The following is a 26,444-nucleotide window of genomic DNA, read 5'->3' on the forward strand; positions in this document are numbered from 1 at the left end:
AATTATGTTATTTATTTTGACTAAAAATCTTCTTTAAGGAATTAAAATTTAACAGGGCGTCAAAAAATCGGACTTACAACCATATATTAATGTATAAATAGGGCAGTAGGCAGTGATTCCTTCAGTAGGTCAGGCCTGGAGATCCACATCCAGCTGGGAAGATGTTTAGCAGAGAGGTCTTTCATTCCTTATACTTGTGAGAGCTGAGACAATTAAGAGAGCCAACCGTTAGACTCCAGCTCTCCAGAGTAATGGCTATTTATGGCACCTTGTGTAAGATCTGTGCCCGCAGGTCAGCATTTTCCCTTGCACTTGACTCATAAACAGAGTTGGAGGAGATCAAAAGGCTTGCCTAAAATGGAAAGTTCAGATGAATTGTTTTGACACAAGCAGCAAAATAAAAACCCCACCTCTCGGCTCAATTCAAACAAGAACATAATATCTTGGCCTAATTTCTGCCATACTTGTTCTTCAGGAATAACTGAAACCAATCTTGCCACTGCTGCTGATCTTTGACTGTAAGAAACTGCATTGTGACTCCATTTACACATGCCAGTTACACACACACAAACATGTTTAGTGTTCGTTAGGAAAAAAAGGCAGGAAAGGTTATACATTGTTACAATTTTATGAACGATTTTTAGTTATGATTCTTAGATAATCACTCTGAGAAAGTCTGTGCAGTTTTGACAATCTAATACAATCTAAGCAAAGTCTCATTTGTAAAACATGTCTGTGGTCACATTGCTTTTTAAATGTTTCACAACACTTTCAAAGAAAAATGTTCTGTGAATGGCAAAAACAGATGATCACGAATCTGGCAGTAGTTTACTACATTGTTTGTTGTACATATTGTGGCACTTTGGAAATGTCAGGTTGATGCTTTTAGGCATTTGAACATAATGTTTTGCCTGCAGCAAATGTATTCTATGTTAGTCTGTGAGCTCTTTTATCTTGACTGACCTTAAGTGCTTCACATAACAAAGTGCTAAAAGCTGTAGCAAGGAGCAAACTTAAAATGTCAAATCAAATTGATTAAAGTGTCCGATGCAAATGTCAAAATATATTATCTAGTTTCTAACCCATGCACTTGGTAAAAGTATTTTAATGCCATAACATAAAGGACAGAAATGCTTGTTTATTAGTTAAACATCTGCCCTGTCATCAAAGCGTTTATTGTTTCGTATGTTGTGTGAAAAACAATAGAATTAGAAGTTTCAATAAGCAGTGAGTAGTGCTCTGTCATATTTGTAGACATATTTTCTAGTCAGAAAAGTTCTCATTGACGATTCAACAAATATGGGATATTGTAAATTGCATGCAAGTCATAAGGTGCATCTCAAATCGCATACTTATGCATTATCCTACGCCAGTTTGTTGTGTAAATAATGTCAGTAGTGCGTTCACATTAAAACTAATTAAAATTATTATTATTATTATTATTAAAAATAATAAGTGCACTTTAATTACCCAGTGATGCACTTATTCAACTGTTAAAATGTAGTGTGCAATGATGGACACTTCACGCACTTTACGGCTGCTGCTTTGCTCACATAGCAGAAGGGGCGGAGCCATTGGGCGCACATGTTGGATTACTTTTTATGTTGGATTGTGAAAACTGTATTCTCCTACGAGAGTGATTATAGCGCCTCCCTAAGGTGAATGCAGTAATACTTATGGCTGGTATTGGTACTTTGGTTACTTATTTCACTAATTTTGCAAACATCATCTGGCAAGCGGTTTGAATTTCCAATTTCCAATTCCAGTGTCCAATTTGGGACTACACTACATACATACACTATGCTGTTGAGTGTGTTTGAGCAAAAGTACATAGTGCATAGTGCACAGTGTGCCATTTGGGACGCAGCTTATATTTACGTATACCATAATTGATGATCAGCCATTGTAAGGAAGAACGAAAAACTGAAAAGTTATCTAGCTAACAGAATGTAAAGGATCAAACTCGCTTTTCCACTGTTGGGCCAGTGTGAGGGCTTTTTTTCCCGTAAGCACCGCTCTGACTTGTGATTCTTAAATTCTTCATACTGAGCCCACAACTTTTAAAACTTTTTTCCAGACTTGTATGTTACCATTGGGTGTAATATGTAGCTTCCCCATCTCTGTAAGATTGCATTTTAGAACATCCCAGTTTTGGTCAATTAAAGCCTTAGTACCTTGAGCTGATCAGTGCTGTCTTTTTTTTTCTTTTTATACTTGTTCGCGCTGTCTTCTCATTCCTGTACAATTGCAAAACTAGGGAAATATCCGTCTTGCCATGTACTCTCTTTTACTATTGCACTTTGTAAGAGTTTTGCTACATGAGGTATTGTAATAGGGTATATGGCAAGCTAATGTTGTTCCCATGCTGATAAACTTCCGGTGACCTGTGATTGTGAGTTTTTTTCCATTTTATGGATCTCATTTTATGGATTTTATGGATTTTCCATTTTACAATCTGAAACCCACTTTATATTGGATATCACATTATATTAAAAAAAAAAACAGCACTTAAACGCGCCGATTTTGCAATGGTATACAGTTCACTGGAAGCGCTTAACCCAGGTTACTGGCAAATAAAAAGTCTTATTAGCGTACTTCGGCATATACACCATTCATTTAATGTTGTTTTTTTTTGTTTCAGTTCCGCAAACGCAGGTCAGTTCAGGACTGATCGGTTTATACTGGAGTCTAATATTATCCACAATCAATCAATCAATCAATCAATCAATCAATCAATCAATCAATCAATCAATCAATCAATCAATCAATCAAGGGAACAACCAAAAAAACTATCCTATGTTTTATTATGTTTTAAAAAAAAATGTTGAATTTTTATATTCTTACTTGTTAATTCATACAGAAGGCAGGAGTCACATTCAAAGAGACCAATCTAAAATCTGGATAAAGGGGCCTGATCCTAAACTTACATAAACCAAGATTATATAAAATGTTTTTGTCATCCAAGGATAGCTGTGAAATCCTTCAATCTCCTGAGAAAAACTGTGCCATCACTTGCTACATTTGCAGCAAACATCAAATGTATGAGGTTATACAATCTCTGATCCAACCTTAGATTCTAACCCTCAATATAGTCATTCTGAAAACACAAATGCTCTGAAAAAAAGGCTGATTTAAAGATGATTTTCCATTCGATAAATCAAAAGCTATCAAATAGGAATTCTGTTGTCTTAAATGTATAACACCTCAGTGTTGTTTGTGTTTGTTAGTGTCTGTTGGACAGTCACAAAGACTCTCATCAGAAAATCTGTGAAAATGCATTTCCACTGTAAGGTGTCAACAAGGCCACGGCAGACATTTCCTGAAGGGATTATGAGACTTTGATTAATAGTGGATGACAATCCCCAAAAGGAGGGACAAGAGTTGTTGTATAACCAACATTTAGAGAAATGCTGTGGTATTACATGCAGAGATCTCTCCTTAGATGTCTGTAGAATTAAGCATTCAGAAGATAATGAACCATCGATTATTTTCACAGAAAATGTGAAGTAATTATTTCTGGAATATTTTAGAGTGTTAAATATTAATTATAACCTATAATCTTTCTGGAATACTTGATTCGGATTCAGGAATTCTGAATTAATAAATATGGCTCATTTAGGGCTCGTTTTAAGCTAATATGTGGCAAACAGTCATGTAAAAAGTGAGGTAAAGTATATTCAGGTGGTTGTTTTCATCGGATAAACCCCGTATAGACCATTTCAATGTGGTCATGCAACTGGCCCATGAACATTTCCTGCTTGTTTTCAAACTATTTCATAACTGTAACAAGAGGCAATTCAATCATAACTTCATGTTAAAACAGCTATCATAACATTATTTAGAAATATGTGGCTCTTTTTGGATTCTCGGAAGCTATATGAAAAATGTAAAACAGGAAATACATACGTTGAGACCATTGTTTTCCCTCATTGTTTTGGTCTATACAACAACTTTATTCAGCGATAACAACTGTCTAAATCTACTTTATCTCTTACATAAAACATCTTTACCAAAGCCTCTTTACTTGACTGTCATTTTCCTTACTTGTCTGCCAAGTTTGTAGTTTTTTTTTACATATTTTACATATGTTTGTAGTTGTAATCAAATTCACATTCAACATGCAATGTATTGTGGGCATTTAGCGATTAGACTACGCACAAATCTGTACTTTAAATGTCTACTGGAACTAGTAGACCATCCTGGTAACTTTAGAATACTCATCACTTTGATTTGGGACATGTTAATTTTACTTTTGTATACATTTTAGGTTGGAGAGTATGCAAATTTGGATGTAGCAGTGCTTTAGAGTTCTGATGTTTGTTCGTGTTTATGTTCTGCTATATATTTTGTTAAAGAGTTAGAGTTTTATGTGAGACATTCTTTCATATTTAAGTATAACAAAGATTGTTGTTATCGGATGATGGGTTACAAATCAGTTTGTTTTGTTGTTGTTGTTGTCCTAGGCATTTTACAGTAGATTTAAAATATCCTGACATAAATGTTTCTTGCCGTGGCTATTTTATAATCTAGACAACCTCAGTGGCCCCTGTAACCCATTTTTTAAAAATTGACATAAGGAGTAATTTAAGTAAGACGATATACTGAGTAATATAATGCCTGTGGGTGATGAGAAAAATGCTTAGTAATGTCTTTTGCTTTCCTTTAGTTTTACAAACCGTGGTTTAGGGTTTTGAGTAAATGATTTTCTCATTGAGTTGAACAAAACTCAGAGGCACTGAATTATTTCCTGTGGTTGTGCTGGTTTTAAAGCAATGTAAGCACAGCCACTCAACCCATGATTGTGCCTGATGATGCCTCTAAACACTTATTATTGGTTTCAGGAAAAGCATAGATCACTTTTTCTGTTCACTTGTACTTCTCATGTCAGCATTTTTAGGTCTTGTGTTTTAGTGAAATTTAAATTGACGAATCAGTGAGAGTGATGGAAAAAACTGCAAGAGCAGGGTCAGATGAGAAGAATAGGTCAGAGGGTCATGCGACTAGAGAGATATATGTAGTGGCGTATTGACAGCTGTCAGGAGTGTCCTCATGTCCAAATACATCAGGAAATGTCATCAGTGGTACTAGACAAACACAACAGATTCATTGATTTGTTAATATGGATGGATAGAGCTGCACAATAAATGGCAAAATTACCTTTATCACGATAATATATATGCGATATGCATATTGCAGACATGTATGATAATTTTTTATCTAAATTTGACTGATTAGAAATTAACCTTTTTGCTTGGTAGCACCGGTGCTCCTAACTTAAAAAATGTAGGCGCATCAGCCAAAATTTTGTCGCACCCACCAATTATGAGCACCGTTACTACAGGTTTTATACAAACATATTTTTTGTATTTGAAATCAACACTAATCAAACTAACAAGCAAAAAAAATTATATATATATATATATATATATATATATATATATATATATATATATATATATATATATATATATATATACATATATATGATATGTATCATCATATATATGTATATCATATATATCATATAATCATATATATATATATATATATATGTATATATATATATATATATATATGCGTGAGGAAAATATGTCTCAACGAAATCCCGTTATCACAAGAAAATTAATTTTTATAACATAACTGAGTGAACAGCATACACGGAGCGGTCACTGGCCCTGCACGCACTGCTTGAATTAATCTGTTAACGGTATAACTGTGCTGTTCTCACAAGTGCTGTCGGATATTGCACTGATGCTTTTGACACATACTGTACCTTATTATATGCATACATGTTAATAGCAATACCTGTCTTTTTAGGAGTAGCGATGTTAGTTTACGCAGTGCTAGCCCGTTTGCGATGGTGTAGGTGGTGTAAATTTGACATATAGCTGCCCCTTGCACGGCGGACAGCATCTGGCGATTATATGAAGGATTAAACAGAAGCTCTCGTGCTAGATGTGGCAAACAGTTACCTGAAAACTCCATCCCACAGACTTGAAGCCAATGGAAGTCTTCTACTTTTGGTAAAGTGTAGATGGTGGATTAACATTCAGCACTCGATCACTAGTAAGATGTGTCATTATTTGTAACTAGATGGTTTCTAAAACTAAATCTGTCAGTGTTATGTTATCTTCATTCTCATCTTCAGGGCTTTACAATTTTTCGCGGTAGTAGCTTTCTCTGTCATCCGAAGCCAGAAGGCGCTGAGTGATTGACAGCTGATATTAACCAATCATTCGCGTTCAGTGCTAGAGCAGTGGTGGGCCAATAAGAAGAGCGTGAAGGCGGGCCAAGCATTACGGACTTGGCTTTGTTTACTGCAGCAAGTTGACATGACAACTGTTTTAAACCATTCCTGAGCGCTGCGTTTCGCGTTCCAAGTGCAGACAAAGAGCTTAGAGATGCATTCTGCGTGAATGTCTCCCGAATCCGCGCATGTGCTGAACATTTTGCAGTAAAAACTGGTCACACACAACAATTTTAAGCACTCGCAGAAATGCTCCCAAATATATTTTAAGGTTAAAGTTTCGGGCGCATATGCGACCAAAATGGTCGCAGTTTCGAGCCCTGCCTTGCTATCTTTATCCCTTCCTCGTCAGTAGTTGTTGTTGTGCTGTTGGCTGGAGCGGCCCAAATGTGAACCCAGAGCTAAAAATAAAAACTTTTGGCAGGAATCAAGATAAGAGGAAAATGACAACAGCCAATTAGAGTTAGAATATCTGCTGAGGTTTACACTCAGTCATACTGCTTTAAAGACTAAGGGCTCTATTTCGACGATCCAGGTTCAAAGTCAAAAGCGCATGGTGCAAAAGCATTAAGCGCATGTCCGAATCCACTTTTGCTATTTCAAGGACGGAAAAATCCGCTCTGTGCCATGGTGCATGGTCTAACAGGGTTGCGCTTATTCTCTTAATGAGTTATAGGTGTGTTTTGAGAATAAACCAATCAGAGTCTCATCTCCCATTCCCTCTAACCTGTTAGCCAGCACTCAATTTTGGGGATTTATACCTACCTAACTTTAGATAGTAACAGTTCCTGACTCCAGTAAGCTAAAAACACAAATTATGTATCGTTGGAAAGAAGACACTTTGAGCTTTACTGTTGTAAAGAAGAAAGGTTAAAAAATATAAAAGGTTATACATTATGGAGTCATGATGAAAAAAAAAAAAGTATTGTGTTCAATATTTGTTTTTTATATACAAACACAGGAAAACATTAATGTAATGTCCTAGAAAAAATATGACTTGAAAGCCAAGTATTTCATAAGTTTATATTTTAAATATGATGACAATAGCATGCAAAATGAGATTTCTGTAAAAAGTTTTCTGAGGCTTATGTCGATGTCCTTCTCTTCCTCACCGTCAGGGGCACTTTCTCAAAAATTATCTTCCCAAAGCTAAAACATTTACAGTTGCTGAATGATCTGGTCTACATTCACAGTTTATCATTGGAAAGAAGACACTCTGTGTCACGGTCGGGTAAGGGGAAAAGGAGCGAGGACTCAATTGCAACAAATAAGGGTTTTATTAATAATAAAGTACAAATAAAACAAAAAGGCAAAACAAACTACTTCGAGGGGGGAAAAACATAACTATAAAAACAAACAGACAAACTTGGCTGGGCTGGCAAGACATGACTCAAACAAGAACACAGTGGGAGTATCGACGACAAACTGGCACAGGACAGGAAACACAAACAGGTGAACATGATAAACTAATAATGAGTTAACAAGGAGGGTGGGACTAGACAATAGACGGGAGAGCGCATGACACAGAGAGACAACACAAGCCATGCGCTCACATAAAACTACTAAAGATAAAGATAAAGATAACTCATTAACTGCGTGTTCATGACAACACAAGCACATGGTGCATGTAAACACGCACCACGTGCTAGACACAACACCAACAGAAGACTGAACGAAAGACACAAGTACACGATGAATGAAAGCACTCATCACGCACTCACACACGCAGCGTGCATGCTTCATCCCAGCTCCGACCAAAACCAAAACCAACTAGATTGAGACGCTGGGAATGAAACACCATGCTGCAGACAGACGAACCCAAACACGAGTACAAGCTCTGCGCACACCCACGAAGGCGCGCGTACACGGAGACAAACAATGACAGAAACAAGTGCTCGACCCAAGAAAACTGGAGCCGAGTACAACAGGACAGAACTAGACATGACTAGTGTCTGGATTCTGCCACCAAAACAAGAATTTACATGACCAGAGTGGCATAACCCTGACACTCTGGGCTTTATCATCCATCATCTATTGTTTATAATGCTCTAAATGAAAAAATGTTATGGATGCTTAAGTAGTGTAAAACTACGTAAACATTTTATTATTTCATAAACAAATATGTGAAATCAGTCCTGGATCAACACAAGGACTATGTATATGATGTAGACTGTCTAGGTGTCAGTTATTAAATACAAAATTGTATGAAAACAAACTCAAAATTGTGAAATGCAAACTGAGAATTTCTTTGAAGTATACTGTAAACTCAGAATTGTGAGAAACAAAAATCCTGACGGCAGATTATGATTATAGGCCTGAAATATGACACATAATGGCATGTTGTGAAGAGCTGTGTCCCTCTCTTGGCCAGTTTCTATTTTTGTGTGTGCATGCGCATGTGTGTGAGTGTGTGTGTGACAGACTCAACAGACACTGCACTCTCAGACAGCTGAAGCCCGACGGGACCCTTTGTTCCCTTCCTATGGCTCTGAGCTTCCCATGGGGATAATGTTTCTGAGACAGTCGAGGCCTTCTTATGACCAGCAGGATGTCCAAAACATTATGAGATCTCAAGTTACTCAGTGCCAACGTGACCTGATTTTGGGTCTAAAATACAAATATGTTGCACTTTGGCATTTCTTCTATGGACAAAGTTAATCAATTCATCTGTTAAAATCCTTTCAAAACTCTTTGGGGTTTTGTCTGTATTTATTTTTTGCTTTTGTCACAATTCTTTTTGTATTTTATGTGCTGTTTTTCTAGATATTGACATGAAGAAGGACATAGAGGTGCTGATAGCAGAGGAACGTGCTGAGATCATCTCAAAATATAATAAGGTAAGTTGTACCATTTATTTCATTTATTCTCACATTTGAGTAAAATTAAATTAAATACACAAGTTTACCAGCTGTAAATATTCATTTATGCCATATATATATATGTTTATAATATATATATATATATATATATAAATTTGATGTTATAGATTGGCACATATATATATAATGCACTTCATTACTGTGTGTACATATTTTCTTTCGATTTGAAAATGTTGATAACAATTTTTGTTTACTATATTTTTAACCAAATAGATGAGGAATGTCCAAACTTGGTCCTGGAGGGCCATTGTCCTGCAATGTTTAATTACAACCCCAATCAGACGCACCTGGACTAGCTAATCAAGCTCTTACTATAGGCCATGGGTGTCAAACTCAATTCCTGGAGGGCCGAAGCCGTGCACTGTTTAGTTCCAACCCTGCTCCAACACACTTACCTGTAGGTTTCAAACAAGCCTGAAGGACTCAATTAATTTGATCAGGTGTGTTTAATTATGGTTGGAACTAAACTGTGCAGAGCTGCGGCCCTTTTATAACTGAGTTTGACACCTGTGCTATAGGCTTTCTATAAACATCCTTGCTGGTGTGTTGAGGCAAGTTGGAGCTAAAATCTGCAGGACACCGGCCCTCCAGGACCGAGTTTGGACACCCTTAAAATAGATGCTTGACTCGGGCTATTTAATGTCAGCCTGATTTTCCAATATATATATATATATATATATATATATATATATATATATATATATATATATATATATATATATATATATATATATATATATATATATATATATATATATATATATTCATTTATATATTACAGTGTATTAATTTATAAAACAAATATTAAAGTAGGGCGACGCAGTGGCGCAGTAGGTAGTGCTTTCGCCTCACAGCAAGGAGGTCGCCGGTTCAAGCCTTGGCACTTATCAGTTTTGAGGTTGCCATACAGATTGAAATTGGTGTTGAGATTTTGGTTACAAGGAGTGTATCCTCTAGAACTAGATGACTTGAGACAATTTACCCATCTAGTCTTTGAAATATGGAGAGAATGGAAGTTTTCCAGTTTAAAAGTATCCTTTTTTTCCCAAGAGAAGTTTTTTGACCTCCAGAGGTTGTCCATATGTCCTGTGGTTGTTGAATCAAATCAAGTTTTTATTTGAATCTTTTTCTCTCTAAGTCTTTTTCGCAATACATAGTGTGGCAAGAAAAAACTCCCTGGGAAGTGAGGGAAAGGGTGGGGGTGGAGGTTGTGAGGAGTCGCACTGAGATGTTAAAGGCGGTTTCGTGTGCTAGTGCAGATTTTGGGACACTGTGGTGATCAATTTGACCATGGCACATCATTACATTCTCCTACCAACTCATTTGAAATTCAGAGAATACTGGGACTGTAATCCTTGGCTGTCTGTCACGGATCACTGCTCGCTGTCCGCTCCTCTCTCCGGCGCGGGGTTGAAAAGAGTTCAGGAGAGTAACAGCAGTCCCCCATCAGGGAATCGATCCACACCAACTGAAAAAGCTTTTAAACGTCAGCTGTCCTGAACTCAACAGACAGAGTGAAAATTCTGTTGAATAAGTGCACGGCATTGCAATATTCTCAGCTCATGGAATATGAATTAACGGCATGAGATAGGACACATTGGTTTGTATTTTGTAATTCCATGAAAAAATGGTTTCGGAAACCACACAAAAGTGAAAGGGAAGTGTGGGTGTGGAAAGAGCTATGTGCTGGAGAGAATATTGCTGCTGTTGCTTTCTAGCATCAACCACTTAATGACATTAAAATGTCAATTTCCAGCACAGAGCTGCCACTTTCTGTATAACACACTCACCCACAAACAAATCGAATCATCTGCATGATAATTGGAAATTGTTTTCTCTTTATTACAGAACATACTGTACAAAGTGGCAGTATGGGGACAAAGAAGTCATATTTGAAAATGATTGGAATGTGAATCAGTGTCTCACATTCATAAATATGTGGACATTCAGTAATAAGTTATAAATATTTTATTGTTAGGATCAATAATGTGCTATCGTTTACATTTCACACTCAATACACTACAATTATATGGTATAAATACAGCAAAACAACATACAAAAGAGAGCGATCGACTTACCTGTTTCACTTACCTATATCACTAACCTGTTTAATAATGTTTTGATCAGCTGTAGTTTGAAAATACACCGAGGGCTTATTATGCAGTCTCTGTCCCCATCTTGTGGATTGACAACATCAACCATCTTTGGTCTGCTCAGTTTGATAGGCTAATGGCCGCCGTTGCGCTGTCTCTCAGAATTAATATATATTTTAAAATAGGCACTAAATAAAGAATAAATAAAACAACTAAACAACTACATTCTCGAGTAAAAAAGCCTCAAAAGTGCATTATGTTGTCCAACAGCAGCAATATTTGTGTCATATTTGAGCAATATGAGTGTCCTCTGCTTGTTGCTGTATGTGTGCGGAGTAATGTGCCATCTTTTACATTTACTGTCGTAATTCAGCTTTTAAAAAACAGCTTAAGCAACTTCCCTATGTGTATTAAAATTAATACTTAGTTTTTTTTTTGTAAATCTGTCAACCACTTTCAAATAAACGACAGTGCTGCTATTTGTTTTCTGTATTATTGATTTGAAGCTTTGTTTTTAAAGCTTTATGTATGCTTTTTGAATCAGTGGTTTGACTTTTTAGTTTAGGATTAGTTTTATAAATGTGTAGATGTTTTATTTAAACATTATGTAATTAAAAAGAATGATAGTACTTAATAGTTTCTACTAGAATTCTTTGAGCGGTTATTCTGACTGTAAAGATGTCATATTTTCACATCATATTCACATTCAATACTTATATTGAGATATTGAAATTAAGCTTTGAATGTCTGTCTTTATATTTTATGAAATTATTACCCTCAAAAATACCATCTTTTTGGTAATACAGCCTTAAATGTGTAGTTAGGCTACTTGACAGCCCATGATGACCTGCACCTCACGTTTTTTTCATGGTACTGAAAATGTTGTTTTGAAAGGCATGTCTGAAGTACATTCACATGTTTTGCTATCAGAAAGTTATGTTTTTGTTAGCAGAAAGTTTCTAGGTTTTTCAAGGTGGGAGTTTTTGTTGCAATCAGTGTTAAATAGTTAGTTCACCCAAAACTGAAAATTCTGTCATTAATTACAGTACTCATCCTTCACTTGTTTCAAACTGGTTTGAGTTTCGTTCTTCTGTTGAAAACAAAGGAAGATATTTTGAGGAAAGCTGAAACCCTGTAACTGTTGACTAGTTTGTTTTTTCTACTATGGAAGTCAAAAATTACAGATTTCACAATCCGGTCAATGAGGAAGAAGCTGTTATTACTATCAGTAAGATAATCAGTACAACTGAGGATTTTTACACAAAAAAATCCAACAAACAGTTTACCTTAATTATAGCAAAATAAATGTATTAAATTATTACTGTTTTACTGTAGCATAGCATATTGTGTATTCTTATGTGACTATTAGTTTCATTAAAGTCTAAACTGATTAAGAATGTCTGTTTTATAATTGATCTGCATTTGGATGAATTCTTGCACTTCTAACGAACTCAACACATTCTGTGTTCAGATAATGCTCTCATGTGTGTTTCAGGGTAGAGACGCAGGAGTTGAGATCGATCCTTGGGAGGATGCAGACTACAGCATATACAGAGTCACAGATCGCTTCGGATTTCTTCAGTAAGTTTGTTTAGCTCATTTACTTTCAGAACCTTGAAGAGTAATTATTATTTTGTCTAAAACAAATAGTCAAAACATTAACTACAAAAATACTAAATGTAAAAATCATACATTTTGTTTGAGCAATAGCTCTGCTGGAAAAGAATTTTTCTCTGACCATGTTAGGTAAATATCACACAAGTAGCAGTGTGATGTGGCGTGCATTGGCACGAGGCTGCAGGCTGAGTGTCTTAATGTCCAACCAGTGACAATATACAGCCACATGGCACCACTAATAGTGTGATATTGCGTTTATACAACAGTTCGAAGGCATACTCATGTGTATAAAAAAGAAACTCAGAGCCTAAAAACCCTTTTGTATGAGGAACTACTTTCTACTGCCATTCCTTCACATCTGCAGCTGACTATTATTCTTATTCTTCTTATTATAAATATTTATTATTGTCAGCCACTTTAAACATAATAAATAGTTTGAACATTAACACACTTACAGGTAAAAAAATAAATAAATAAAATGTCAACGTTTAAATTAAAATGTGATTTTAAAAGTTAATTAAAAATAGCACTGTTTTTCAAAAGTTGCTGCTGTACTTAAATGTAAATTATTATCATAAATAATACTGGCCATCCCAGGTGGGCCCCATGCAGGCCAGCCCAGGTGGGCCCCACACGGGCCATTAAAAAGCAAACTGAGCATGTGCGCAGAAAAAAACGCGCACCCCTTGCACTCACCTCTCCTGCTTGACGTTGAGTCACAGATCGCTTTGGATTTCTTCAGTAAGTTTTTTTAGTTCATTTACATCTGCAGCTGACTCTTATTATTCTTCTTATTATTATTAATATATTTATTATTATCAGCCACTTTAAACATTATAAATAGTTTGAACAATAACAAACTTACAGGTAAAAAAGATAAATAAAATCTGCCATCCCAGGTGGGCCCCACGCTGGCCAGCCCAGCCCATTACACTTTTCCTCAAAGTTCGCTGAACTGAACTGAGCTATTTTTAAATTGGCACTATTCCTACAAATAAACTGCATAGTTGCAATCTAAACAGCTACATTCTCGACTAAAAAAGCCTCAAAAGTACATTTTGTTGTCTAACAACAGTAATATTTGTCAAACTGTAGCGTCTCTGCTTGTTGCTTGCTGTATGTGGGAGGAGTAATACACAGATGTGGAGGGTGAAGAGGCCTTTGTGTGATGTTACTGGCAAAATATTGCACAACTATCAGCCAATCAGATTCAAGAACCAGACAGAACTATTCTTGCATTATATTTATATTGCAAGAATATTTTACAATATTACTGCACCTGATGAAAACATTTGTGAGCTTGGCAAAAACAAACAAAACAATAGCCTACTTTTTCTGGCTAATTTTTACTTTTTCTGCCTAAACCTAATCTTGTTCAGTTAGAAGTAAATGTATAAATATGGTATTTTAAGCTGTATTTGTTTTTCCCACAGTGAAGAAGAATTACCCACCCCCAGTGCACTTGAAGAGAAGGTAATGTAGACATTTTTTTAACATTTATTAATACAGGCGACATGTTTTCAAACAGCATGTGAATGTCCTCTTCTGATAAAAGATAGGAATCAAAGACACAAAAGGAAACACAAAGGATCACAGACTGAATCAGTAGCAGTGCAGAGACTCTTTTGTAAACAGGCTTATGGTGACCTTCAGACGGGAGTTTGTAGCATAGAGGAGTGTGTGGCAGACACAGCTGGGTTGTCTGGAAGTGTGTTCCCATCTGACACGTTCACGGTGTGGAGGCGGCTGATGCATTTCCCAGCTGACATTTGTGCAGTCGTGTTGTGGCATGTAAAGGTTAAAGACTAGGGCTGGAAAGAGTGAAAGCTGTCCTCAGAACAGATGTTAATAACAGCAGGGTGATCCCAAAGCCTGTCGTGCACGTAATCCCAGAGTACTTGTACAAATGAGGGAACAAAAAATATTAGCAATCAAAATAATTGTGGACATATTGCTTTTTTCTTTTCTTTTTTTTAATAAAATAAATATTAAAAAGCATATGTAGATTAATTTTTACCCACTTTATTTTTAAAGTGCAATTATTTATTCAACTAATGAGTAATATTAATTAATTACATGTACATGTACTTTCTATAGGAATGTGGGTTAGATTTAGAATTAGCTGCAAAATTCATTCATTCATTTTCTTTTCAGCTTAGTCCCTTTATTAAATAAGAATCGCCACGGTGGAATGAATCGGCAACTTATCCAGCATGTGTTTTATGCAGCGAATGCCCTTCCAGCTGCAACCGAAAACTAGGAAACACCCATACACTCACATTAACATACATATACTAAGGCTAATTTAGCTAATTCAATTCACCTGTACCACATGTCTTTGGACTTGTGTGGGAAACCAGGGCACCCAGAGGAAACCCATGCCAACACGGGGAAAAAATGCAAACTCCACACAGAAATGCCAACTGACCCAGCCAAGGCTCAAACCAGTGACCTTTTTGCTGTGAGGCGATTGTGCTACCTACTGCGCCACCGTAACGGCCCGTAATGGCATTCATTATAGGCTAAATGTACATAACTATGTTTTATTTGGTTATTTTTATTATCATTATATATTTTTTAATTGTCCCAAAAAAAAGCTTGTGGAAAAACTGGTAGGCCTAACATTTTTGTTATTGCTATCAAAGTCAACTTAAAAGCAAAGTATTAGTTCTTTTGACAACACTAGCTACCGCAAATGCTAATTCAAACAGAAACTGATAGTGGCTCCTTGATACAGGAAAATTACATCCAACATAATTACCCAATTTGTGAGACAATGCAAAAGCTTTGAAATAGGTTATATTTCTCCTCCCATTAAGATAAATTCTAATTTATTAGTGAAAACAAAAGACAAAAAGTATGATCAGTAAAATGTGAGAGTATTATTATTATTTTGTTGTGACAAGTGAATAAATCATAGTTAGGTCAGAGAGACTTTTTTAAAGATTATTTTGATGTCGTCTGTTGTCTGGTGAGACATGTAGGTTCATTATGTTTTGATAAATGAAACATACAGATAGATAGATAGATAGATAGATAGATAGATAGATAGATAGATAGATAGATAGATAGATAGACAGACAGACAGACAGACAGACAGACAGACAGGCAAGGCAAGGCAAGGCAAGGCAAGGCAAGGCAAAGCAAGTTAAGTTTATTTATATAGCACATTTCAAACACAGTGGCAATTAAAAATGCTTTACATAAACAGGAATAATAAAGACAAGTATAAGAAAATAAAAACAAACAAACAATAAAATGATATATGAATGATATAAAATGTGTTAAAAGAATAAAAAAAGAAAAGAAAGTCATAATTGTGTGATCTGTCGGCTGTAGTACAGTGCTTATTCAGTAAAGGCACAGCTAAACAGATGTGTTTTCAGTCTTAATTTGAATGTGCCTTATGTTGGAGCACATCTGATCATTTCTGGAAGCTGATTCCAGCAGACAGACAGACAGACAGAGATTTTTTTCTTATAATTTTTCATCTGATCTTATTGTTTTTACCTCTGCAGCAAAAACAGGTCGAGATTGAGAGGGTGCAGAAATGGCTGAAGATGCTAAAAAACTGGAGCAAGTATAGAAACAGTGACCGGGTGAGCTTTTCCTTGCGAGGATCATTTATCAGAAAATCATAAGCCATTTCTAATTCACTTGCTTTAATAACTGGGTGTTTTGTGCAGATGATGAAGAGGGTTTTTAAAGGAATCCCCCTGCAGCTGAGAGGACAGGCCTGGGCTCTGCTGCTGGACGTTGAGAAAGTCAAGAGCGACAATGCAGGAAAATATGAGGTACAGTACTGTTCGAAAAACGTCCGTTCACACATTCACACAATTAATAGGTCAGCAGATTTAGCGGTCTTATGGACAAAGTGTAGCTATGAGTCTCCACTGACCTAAAGCCGGGTGTTTGGTGAGAGTGGGATTACTAGAGCGGTGCTGTGGTAAAGATTATTCAGTGGGATTAGAGTGTGATCTGAAAACAGACAGATGGCTGATATAAGGCTCGGAAAGAGATAGGAGAGAACAAAAGACCAGCATAACAAACCTCCTGGGCTGCTGAGGTTTGACATCAGGCAGGAAGTATTTGTAGCATCCAGTGTCTCTGAACAAGGTCATATCAGCGATATGTTTTATTGCAGTAGTATTACATCTAGTAATTAATGATTAGTACTTGGTTTTGACTAAGGCAGTAGTAAGGAATAGTTTACCCAGAACATGAACACTTGAACTACCAGACTTCTATAGCTACTAGAATTACCATAGTGGTCATTCTCACCTTTCTCATACAAGATGTCATATTGTCACGTCATATTTACGTTCAAAGTCTCTATTGAGATATTACAGTTAAGCTTTGAATGTCTGTAATCATATTTTCATACATCATCACCCTAAAAATACAATCTTTTTGGTAAGACAGCCTATAGTTTGGTTATATTAGACCAGCCACGAATGACCGTACCTCACTTTCACAAGCATGAGATAAGGCTTTTTTGTGACACTGAATATACAGTTTTAAAAACATATCTGAAGTAAAGTTGTGTTTTTCCAACAGAAAGTTAGGTTTTTGTTAGCAGTAAATTGCTTAGCAACAGAGACACGCATATTTAAAGTCACACAGTCTGGTAGTTTTAGGCAGAAATAATCAGAACTCTTTTGTAATTTTAGTAAAATAACAATGTTATAAACAAATAGTCTGTAAAAGTCAAGGAATTATTGATATGTGTGTTTTATTTCAACAAAATTTTTAAATAGCAAAAATAGGTCAAAATGACCGCCTCTGTAGTTCTAGACTAAAGGTTATGTCGACAAATTTGAGGAAGCATCTGCTTTTGTGATCCGTATAGGTATGGAATGCATACAGCATTGAAGCAGAAAGAGGATTAAACAATCACTGAATTTTGTCCTATTTGATATTTTGTTGTTATTGCCTTTAAAGTTGTCTGCATAAAGTTTTTAGTAATGCTAACTTCAAAGTTTTTGCATTCCATATAGCAAGCAGTATGTGTGTAACATTTTTTTTTTAAATAAAAAATTTTATGATTTAAACAGCTTATAAAAAACATCCCATGATTTAAATAAGTTGTAATTTAATAAGCCTGTATGTGAATAACTTTTGACAAAAATATCAGATAGAACCTTATAATTTGGGATATCTTTAAAGAATTTTGTGGAACCCTGCATTTTTTCAGTGCAGTGAGGAATAAAAAATCAGCTTTTATTTACATTTGAACAAAAAGTTTAATGGACCATGAATCCCCCCTCTTTCGCTTCAAGTCTACCTCAGACTTTTATCAAAAATGCTTCATGATGAACGTGGAGCGCTGTGAGCAAAAGGAGGAGTGGGCATGGCCGGCAGAGAAGGGGAAAAAGAGGGGAGCGAACAACTGTGGTCAGTTGGCTCACAAAATAAGACACAAACCGTAAGGAGACCCATGATATTAGAGTTTACAAAGTTAAAATGCAAAGAAATAATCAGTAATTAATTTAATCCCCTGCTATATTTGTTATTCAATATTTCATATACACATAACCACAATTTGTTCTATCATTATAAAGATAATCATGTTTATATAAACACTATAAACGAGGAAGACTTCTTTCCTCCTGAGTCCCCAGGTCTGAATGCAGACATAGTGGATAGCAGTGCAGCAGGTGTCTTGTCCTATCTATTTCAACCACTAGCCCTGCCGGTAATCTGGAGGATTTTAAACATTGGCGAACAAGGCAGCACGGAAATAGGCGATGTGTCTGAATGGAAACAAACTCAAGTGATAAAAGACAAAGTCCACCATTCAATAATGCTTGCTGCAAACTAACAGCTTTGCTGTATCGGCCCTGACAGCATTGCGGGGAAAAACATAACAAACCCTGTGCATCATGGAAACAAACACATACGACCCGTGCCATGCACGGACGCGGTCTCACCCATTTATTGTAACTCACAGCTTGGCAAGTCTGCCTTGCCTTCGGAAAGCACGTGCTCTCATGAGCGGATCTGTGCCATGTCACGGATTTTGATCTCGATTTTGATTTTGAAATTAGCTGACAAAAGTTCAAAATTATCCAGTTTTCTCCACAATTAAAGCTAACAGGTGCTAACGTTGTCTTAACTGATGCTCAACACACACAAATCTGTTCAAATCTCAGAAAATGTACTCCAGGGTGTCTCGAACATTTAAGTCAGAATTTGACAGGGGTATGAATACTTTTGGGCTTGACTGTATACCCATCTAACTTAAGAATTATAAACTTATGTTAGAAGTAAGATAACTTACAGTCAGCTTTATGATGAAGCCTTGTGTTTGTTTGATTTACAGAGAATGAAAGAGCAGGCTCAGCTTTACTCTCCAGAAATCAAGCAGATTGACCTCGATATCAACAGGACCTTTCGAAACCACATCATGTTTATGGATCGATTTGGTGTAAAGTAAGTAAAAGCATCTTCTTAAGCAAAGCTTGACTAATAAAATATTCTTCCCTCAGGCTTTCAGAGACATTAACTTACTCTGACTGACAAATAGCTCTTGAAGTTTCAGATAATGAGTAATGGCTTGTACTGTAAATATTTTATGTGAGTGCCTTAAAGTGATCCAAGATCCAAGCTTGATTTTGATTTTGCGTCTGTGCATATTTTCTTTTTCATTCAGTTGTCATGAACTAAACTGATGTTTGAAGGACTGATTTCAGAAGACCAAAATGGCACTCACAAAAAATTATGTGAAATGCTTTATTAACTTTACATTAACTTTACATTCCTGGTGGTGGCATGGAGAGACCCCCCTCATGATTGTGAAGCACTTTGGGTGTAGGCCATACAAAATAAACACGCTATATAAATAAACTTTACATTACATTACATTGCATGTGACTCAGTGAAGGCTATAGCACCAAAGCTCATGCATGCCTGTTAAATGTGTTATTATGGTATTTATGATGATGCTATTACATAGTGCAATGTACTGTAATAGGGTCGCAGAAATGAGTTACATTTTTAAAACAACATTTAAATATAAAGTAATAGTTATAAATTCTAATAATGTGTCACAATTTTACTGTTTTTACTGTATAATTGAGTAAACAAAGGCAGTCTTGGTTGATGTAATAAGATAATAAAAAAAAATTGAATCATTTTAAAACGTAGCTTACCTCACCAAGATTATTTACAGCAGTTGGTGAAAAAAGTAACTAAAATGAAATTAGAATTAGGGGTGGCATGGTGGCTCTGTGATTAACACGTTCACCGTACAGCAAGAATGTCGCTGGTTCGAGTCCCGGCTGGGTCAGTTGGCATTTCTTTGTGGAGTTTGTATGTTCTCCCCGTGTTGGCATGGGTTTCCTCTGGGTGCTCCGGTTTCCCCTACAGTCCTAAGACATGCGGTATAGGTGAATTGAATGAACTAAATTGTCCGTAGTGTATAAGAGTGTGTGTTAATGCGAGAGTGTTTGGGTGTTTCCCTGTACTTGTGTGAAACATATGCTGGTATAGTTGACGGTTCATTCCGTAGTGGCAACCTCTGAAATAGAGACTGAGCCGCAGGAAAATGAAATGAAAATAATGAATTAATTCATTTTCTTTTTTTGGCTTAGTCCCTTTATTAATCTGGGGCCTCAATAGCAGAATGAACCGCCAACTTATTCAGCATATGTTTTACGGCTACCCTTTTAGCTGCAACCCATCATTGGGAAACATCCATACACACTCATTCACACTCATACACTATGGTCAATTTTAGCTTACCCAATTCACCTATACCACATGTCTTTGGACTTGTGGGGGAAACTGGAGCACCCGGAGGGAACTCCAACACAGGGAGAACTGACCCAGCCGAGGCTCGAACCATCTACCTTCTTGCTGTGAGGTGATTGTGCTACCCGCTGCACCACCATGACGGCCAAAAAAAAAAAAAAAGATAAAATATATATATATATATATATATATATATATATATATATATATATATATATATATATATATATATATATATATATTTTTTTTTTTTTTTTTTTTTTTTTTTTTTTTTTGAAGGGGGCGGGGTTGTGTTGCTTCTTTTTTGACCTCAACTAATTAGCTGTCTGTCTTGGACGTGTTCTCTTATCTGCTGTACTAGAATTACTAAAACTAAACTGAAACTAAATATATCATAACTAAATAGAAATGTGTTCAGAAAAAAAAGCAAAACTAAATCTAGCAAAACCATTCATTAAATGAACTAAAACTAAACTGAGATGTTCAGCGATTCAAAAAGGCAAACTACAAAAACTTTGTACCTCACATATTTTACGCAAGACATAAATATGAAAAGTGGATGCTGATCAACGTCTTGCTCTCTTCTGCATCTCATCAGACATTCTCTGGAGCGGCTTTCTCAATTTTGAGAGCTCATTCCCCCGGTAGGCCAGAAATGAGAGTGATGTCACTGAGGATTTAATAGATTGCAGGCCTCAGACTCCGAGTGGAAAGACTTGCTCATCTGAAGGGTGTCGTTAATTCTCACACATGAAGGGAGGGGTTCAACTGTAATTTGAAGGAACAAATGTATCTTTGTGGAAAAATATGAATGTTGCAGATGTGTGTTTGTTTCTTCATGCTGTGCCTTTTAGTGAAGACTGCAGGATGAGAGTTTGACTGTCTTTTTTTCTCTTTACAGGCAACAATCTTTGTTCCACGTGCTCTCGGCTTACTCTGTTTACAATACGGTCAGTGTATGATCACATGCATACTTAATTAAGACATGTTACATAATAGTTGACTTAGTCTGTTCTTGTCCACAGGAAGTGAGTTACTGCCAGGGCATGAGTCAGATTGCTGCCATTCTGTTGATGTTCATGAATGAAGAAGATGCGTTCTGGGCTTTGTCGCAGCTCTTAACCAATCAGAAACATGGCATGCACGGTGAGCCCTCTTCATTGATTCTGCTCTTGTCTAAGAATATTTCTGCTGATTGTATTTCTATCATTTAATAAACATCTCGAGACTATATGAAATAAGATACACTTGCATTCTAGTTTTGAATAAATATGCGGTGAGGACTAATATTAAGTGGTGCCATGGCACAGCGCTGTTGCCTCACAGCAAGAAGGTCGCTGGTTTTAGCCACGGCTGGGTCAGTTGGCATTTCTGTGTGGAGTTTGCATGTTCTCCCCATGTTGGCGTGGGTTTCCTCCGGGTGCTCCGGTTTCCCCCACAAGCCCAAAGAGACATGCACTATAGGTGAATTGGGTTCCGTGGTGAGAGTGTATGGGTTTTTTCCAGCGATGGGTTGCAGCTGGAAGGGTATCCGCTGCAAAACATATGCAAGATAATTCCTATAGGGACTAAACTGAAAAGAAAATAAATGAACAAATGAATGAAAGTAATGTTGAGAAATATCACTGTCCTAACAACAAGCAACGCAACAAGATTTAGTGATAAGCAATTGTCCTGGGTTCTGTCTGCACCAAACGTGACGCAACCTGACAGAAGCATTTAGGTACCCACCACTGTACTCCGAATCAAATGGTAAAGGCTTTTAATCTAATACATATTAAACTTCTTTAGCATTGTTATTGGGCAACTGTTGTTGTTGGTTTGAACTCAGTCAAAGTTCTGGCTTCATTTTTTAACTGCCAGTTTTTTTCATTTTTTAAAAACAAAGGTGAACTATCTGCTTCTGCTTTCAATATGATGGCAGGACTACTGACAGTAGTACAGTAAATGTCAGATAAAATGGTATTTGAACTTACAGTGGTAGCATTCAACAATAAGTAAAGCACATAATCTATACCAGGTGTGATCTTTGTCATAATAGTATATGCTGTTGTTCTGCTGCGACGTCGTAGTAATAGAAGGTATTTCTTAAATAGAAATGTTGCTTGTCGCTGTCACAGATGAAAAAGCTCCTTATTACATGTAAAAGATGAAAAAAAGATGGTGTGTGACATAAAAAATTATGCTAATTTATTTACCCTCAGGCCATCTTAGGTATAAGTTTCCCATACCTTGGTGATTCATAAAACTAAAGTCAATGCATACTAGCAAACTGCCAATTTGAAATAATAATAATAATAATAATAATTATTATTATTATTATTATTATCATTATTATTATTATAATACATTTTATTTATAATGGAACAGTAACAAAGCAGAACAATAAAAAAACTGTAAACACACCACAATAAGACAATGGAAAAACAGTAACAAAAAAACAATAACAATACAATTGAATGACAAAATTGCCAAAAATAATCCTGTTAAGTTAAAAGCAATGGTAAAAAGGTAAGTCTTGAGAAGTATCTTAAAACAGTCCAGAGAAGTGGCATTCCTGATGCTGATAGGTAGACCATTCCATAGCTTAGGCCCACTGTACGAAAAAGCTTGACCACTAATGATCTTTCCTTTACAATGTGGCTGATACAGCGTAGGTACAGATGAAGACTGAAGACTGCGGGTGGGAGTAGCAAGAGTTACCAGGTCACAAATGTAGTCAGGTGCTAGCCCATGCACTGCTTTATATGTTAAAATCAAAGTCTTAAAATCAATACGTGACTTAACAGGAAGCCAGTGAAGTTGCTGAAGTACAGGGGTGATATGGTTGCGCAACTCGGTAGAGGGAGCCACTTAAAAATCATCAACAGAGGGTTTAAAATCATTACACGTGTTAACATTAATAGGAGTGCCAATTAGTAATACCTCAGTTTTTGAACTGTTTAATTTAAAGAAATTTTGATTCATCCAAGTTTTAATTTCTAGTAGACAGGCAGAAAGAACTGACGTGGGAGGAAAGGCAGGAAGATTGCACTTAAGGTGCCTTTTACACTAGTGCGCTTTTGTTTTAATGTTATATTAGAATTAAAATGCTCCTCATCAAGACTGATGTTTTTATTGTGTTTTTATTGTGGCCTAAAACGCATGACAGGTGACCATTCACTCTCATTGGTCATGCACATATTGTGCTCACATAGGTACTTGTCGTCTTCCAGTGTAATGGTAATTTTAGAGAGGCACTTTCTAAATCCCATCAATTAAGCATCATTTAAGCATCATTGGTTCTGTCTTTTATGTCAGAGGATTCTTCAGAAATGATTTTGTCATTCTCATTTGCTGCTCAAGAATTTTGTTATTGTTACAACAGAAATATTTTTGTGCAAACCATGGCATTTTATTTTCCAGGATTCGTTGATAAAGGCTCTAAAGTAATTTTATTTTTAAATGGAAGTTTTTTGTAACATTGTAAAATGAGACATTTTGTTGTCACAGTATTCAATTTTGACATTCATATTATTTAAAAAAAAAAAAAAAGAAAAGTCTTTTCAAACTTTTTTAATGGCAGTAGCTGTGGCGAAAAATGATTTGAGAAATCAATTCTGAGATTTTCAAAACACATTGTATGCTTTACAAACAGCCATACTCTGCTTATGTCCAATTCCTTATGAACACCACTTAAACCTAAATTAATTATTAAGTTAGGAAATGTTTAAGTAAATTACAAGAGTGTTCATAGTGAGCTGTGTTTATATTAATCTGATGATATAAAAGCAATTTTAAATCACTTAGCCAAATGTTAAGCACTCTTCCTCATCAGCGTTTGAGTGTACAATTTAAACTAACCTAGAGTGCCATCTGCTGTTTAAAACTAAGTTCAGAATCAATTCAAAAGAGAACATAGTGTTGCTTTTTGAAAGTTTCAGAATCAATAGAGAACCGATTTCTCAACTGATTTTTTTACCACAGCTCTAAATAGTAGTGTATACAAAAACTTATCATTTTTAACACTGCAAATTGAAGTCATGAGGAAACTCATGTCATTTTTGTCATACCTGTACATTTTCACCCCACCACAGGATTCTTTGTTCCTGGATTTCCCAAACTTCAGCGTTTCCAAAACCACCATGACCAGATTCTCTCCAAGCTTTTACCCAAACTAAAGAAGCATTTGGTAAGCCTGCTTTAACAGATTCAAGACTTTAAATAACACAAAGAACTTTCGAGTTGGGTTAAGTTAAATATAGCTATTAACTTCACATGTATCAGTTTCCCTAATGCTGAGTTCCCTTCTCATTTTCAAAAAAATCATTCACATCAGGATAAGGAGCAGATGTCCAGTGGTATTTACAGCACTAAATGGTTCCTCCAATGTTTTATCAACAGGGTAAGTGTTTCATCTCAGCAGATGCATTGTAATCAAACTGACAAAGTGTGTTATGCAAGCTATGATTACTAGATAGGTATAGACACTCAATCATATGCTGAGCTCAGCCCTCAAAGCCAAGGAAATGATTCATCAGCTGCCTGGTCAGGACACTGCAGACAATCCCAAAAGTTGAGTCATGAGCTGAATAGAGGTTTTGGCTCTTTTTTGAATATACAGTAACTGTTGAGTCAGCTGTTCTGATAGTAACTGTTATTCTGCCCCATCATCAAGGAATGGAAACAGTTCTGGATCATTTCAAGTGAGAGCTGTTTATATAAAAAATGTTTTCAAACTGTATCCTAAGGTGAGGAGTGAGCTTTCAGGGTAATACAGGCAGACATTTTGACTGCATGGTTTCCGCTACTTTCATTCTTCAATGGTGGGGCGCCACGCCAAAATTGATCCTGTCACAGCTACATTACAGCTTCTCACTCAAAACACTGTTGTGTATTTTTTAATAGTGGGTTATAATCGCACCAAAACGTATTAAAAGGTAAGTGAATTATAACAGAGTGAACTTTTCTGTAACCATAGTAGTGCTGTGCGCTGTTTGTTTAACTCTTTAATGTTATGTGCCGACTGGCTGACTGACTGACTGATTGACTGACGTAAACATGACGTATAGCCGTTTCACTTTACTTCAGGAAGCATTAATGTTGCTCTGTAGGTCTATAAGAGACATTCACAAATATTCCTAGCAAATCTAAAAAAATGTTGGAGACATACTTGTTACATACAGGTAAACACACTAAATTTGCACTACAGCAGCGTTTATTTGAGAGAGCGCAAGAAGATCTGCGCTTGAGCAGCGTATATTTGAGGGGCCATGCAAGAAGTTTTGTGCACGCACAGAGATTCACATGCTCGTAGGCTATTACATAAATGAGATCTCGAATTGTAATACTGCGCTCACGACATTTGTCATTGAAATAACGCCACAGGTAGTTGGTAGATCTGAGTAAAAACGGCCTGCCGCCACAGCTGGAAAAAATCCTAAAGGAAACACTGGACTGGTTTTGAAGGTTTGATCCTTTGTAAATAAAATCACACATTATATTTAATGGTTCACTTAAGACTTGCGTTTTTTTGGTGGCAGTCTGCTTACTAGCCGATATAACTTTATGTTGACATGATACTGACTGAAAGTAACTTTCCAAGTATGTCCACTTATTCGGTTAAAATTACCCTATAAATCCCCATATATACTCACAAACAATATTTGTAATGTAATGTGTATTTATATACCACATTTATTGTGTGTGGCCATACACCCAAAGAGCTTCACAATGCTGAGGGGGGGGTCTTTCCACACCACCACCAGTGTGCAGCATCCACTTGGATAATGCGACGGCAGCCACAGGACAACGGCACTAGTGCGCTTACCACACACCAGCTATTCACCTTATTCTCAGCTGACGAGTGGGCGCTGC

General features: G+C 36.3%; 1 protein-coding gene across 2 annotated transcripts in view; it reads left to right on the plus strand.

Moving 5' to 3' along the window:
• Positions 1–26,444, plus strand: part of si:ch211-288d18.1 — a 56,649-nt gene that overhangs the window by 11,987 nt on the left and 18,218 nt on the right. For both annotated transcript variants that reach the window (XM_087261837.1, XM_087261838.1), the window contains 10 exons: positions 9,011–9,084; positions 12,715–12,800; positions 14,270–14,309; positions 16,355–16,435; positions 16,523–16,630; positions 19,159–19,268; positions 21,490–21,538; positions 21,614–21,734; positions 24,665–24,759; positions 24,907–24,972. In XM_087261837.1, coding sequence (XP_087117963.1) covers positions 9,019–9,084; positions 12,715–12,800; positions 14,270–14,309; positions 16,355–16,435; positions 16,523–16,630; positions 19,159–19,268; positions 21,490–21,538; positions 21,614–21,734; positions 24,665–24,759; positions 24,907–24,972 — 822 coding nt within the window. In that variant the 5' untranslated portion in view covers positions 9,011–9,018. The remainder of the gene's footprint in view (positions 1–9,010; positions 9,085–12,714; positions 12,801–14,269; positions 14,310–16,354; positions 16,436–16,522; positions 16,631–19,158; positions 19,269–21,489; positions 21,539–21,613; positions 21,735–24,664; positions 24,760–24,906; positions 24,973–26,444) is intronic.

The sequence above is a fragment of the Danio rerio genome, chromosome 7 (assembly GCF_052040795.2).
Source record: "Danio rerio strain M-AB ecotype USA chromosome 7, GRCz13ab, whole genome shotgun sequence".
Taxonomy (NCBI): domain Eukaryota; kingdom Metazoa; phylum Chordata; class Actinopteri; order Cypriniformes; family Danionidae; genus Danio; species Danio rerio.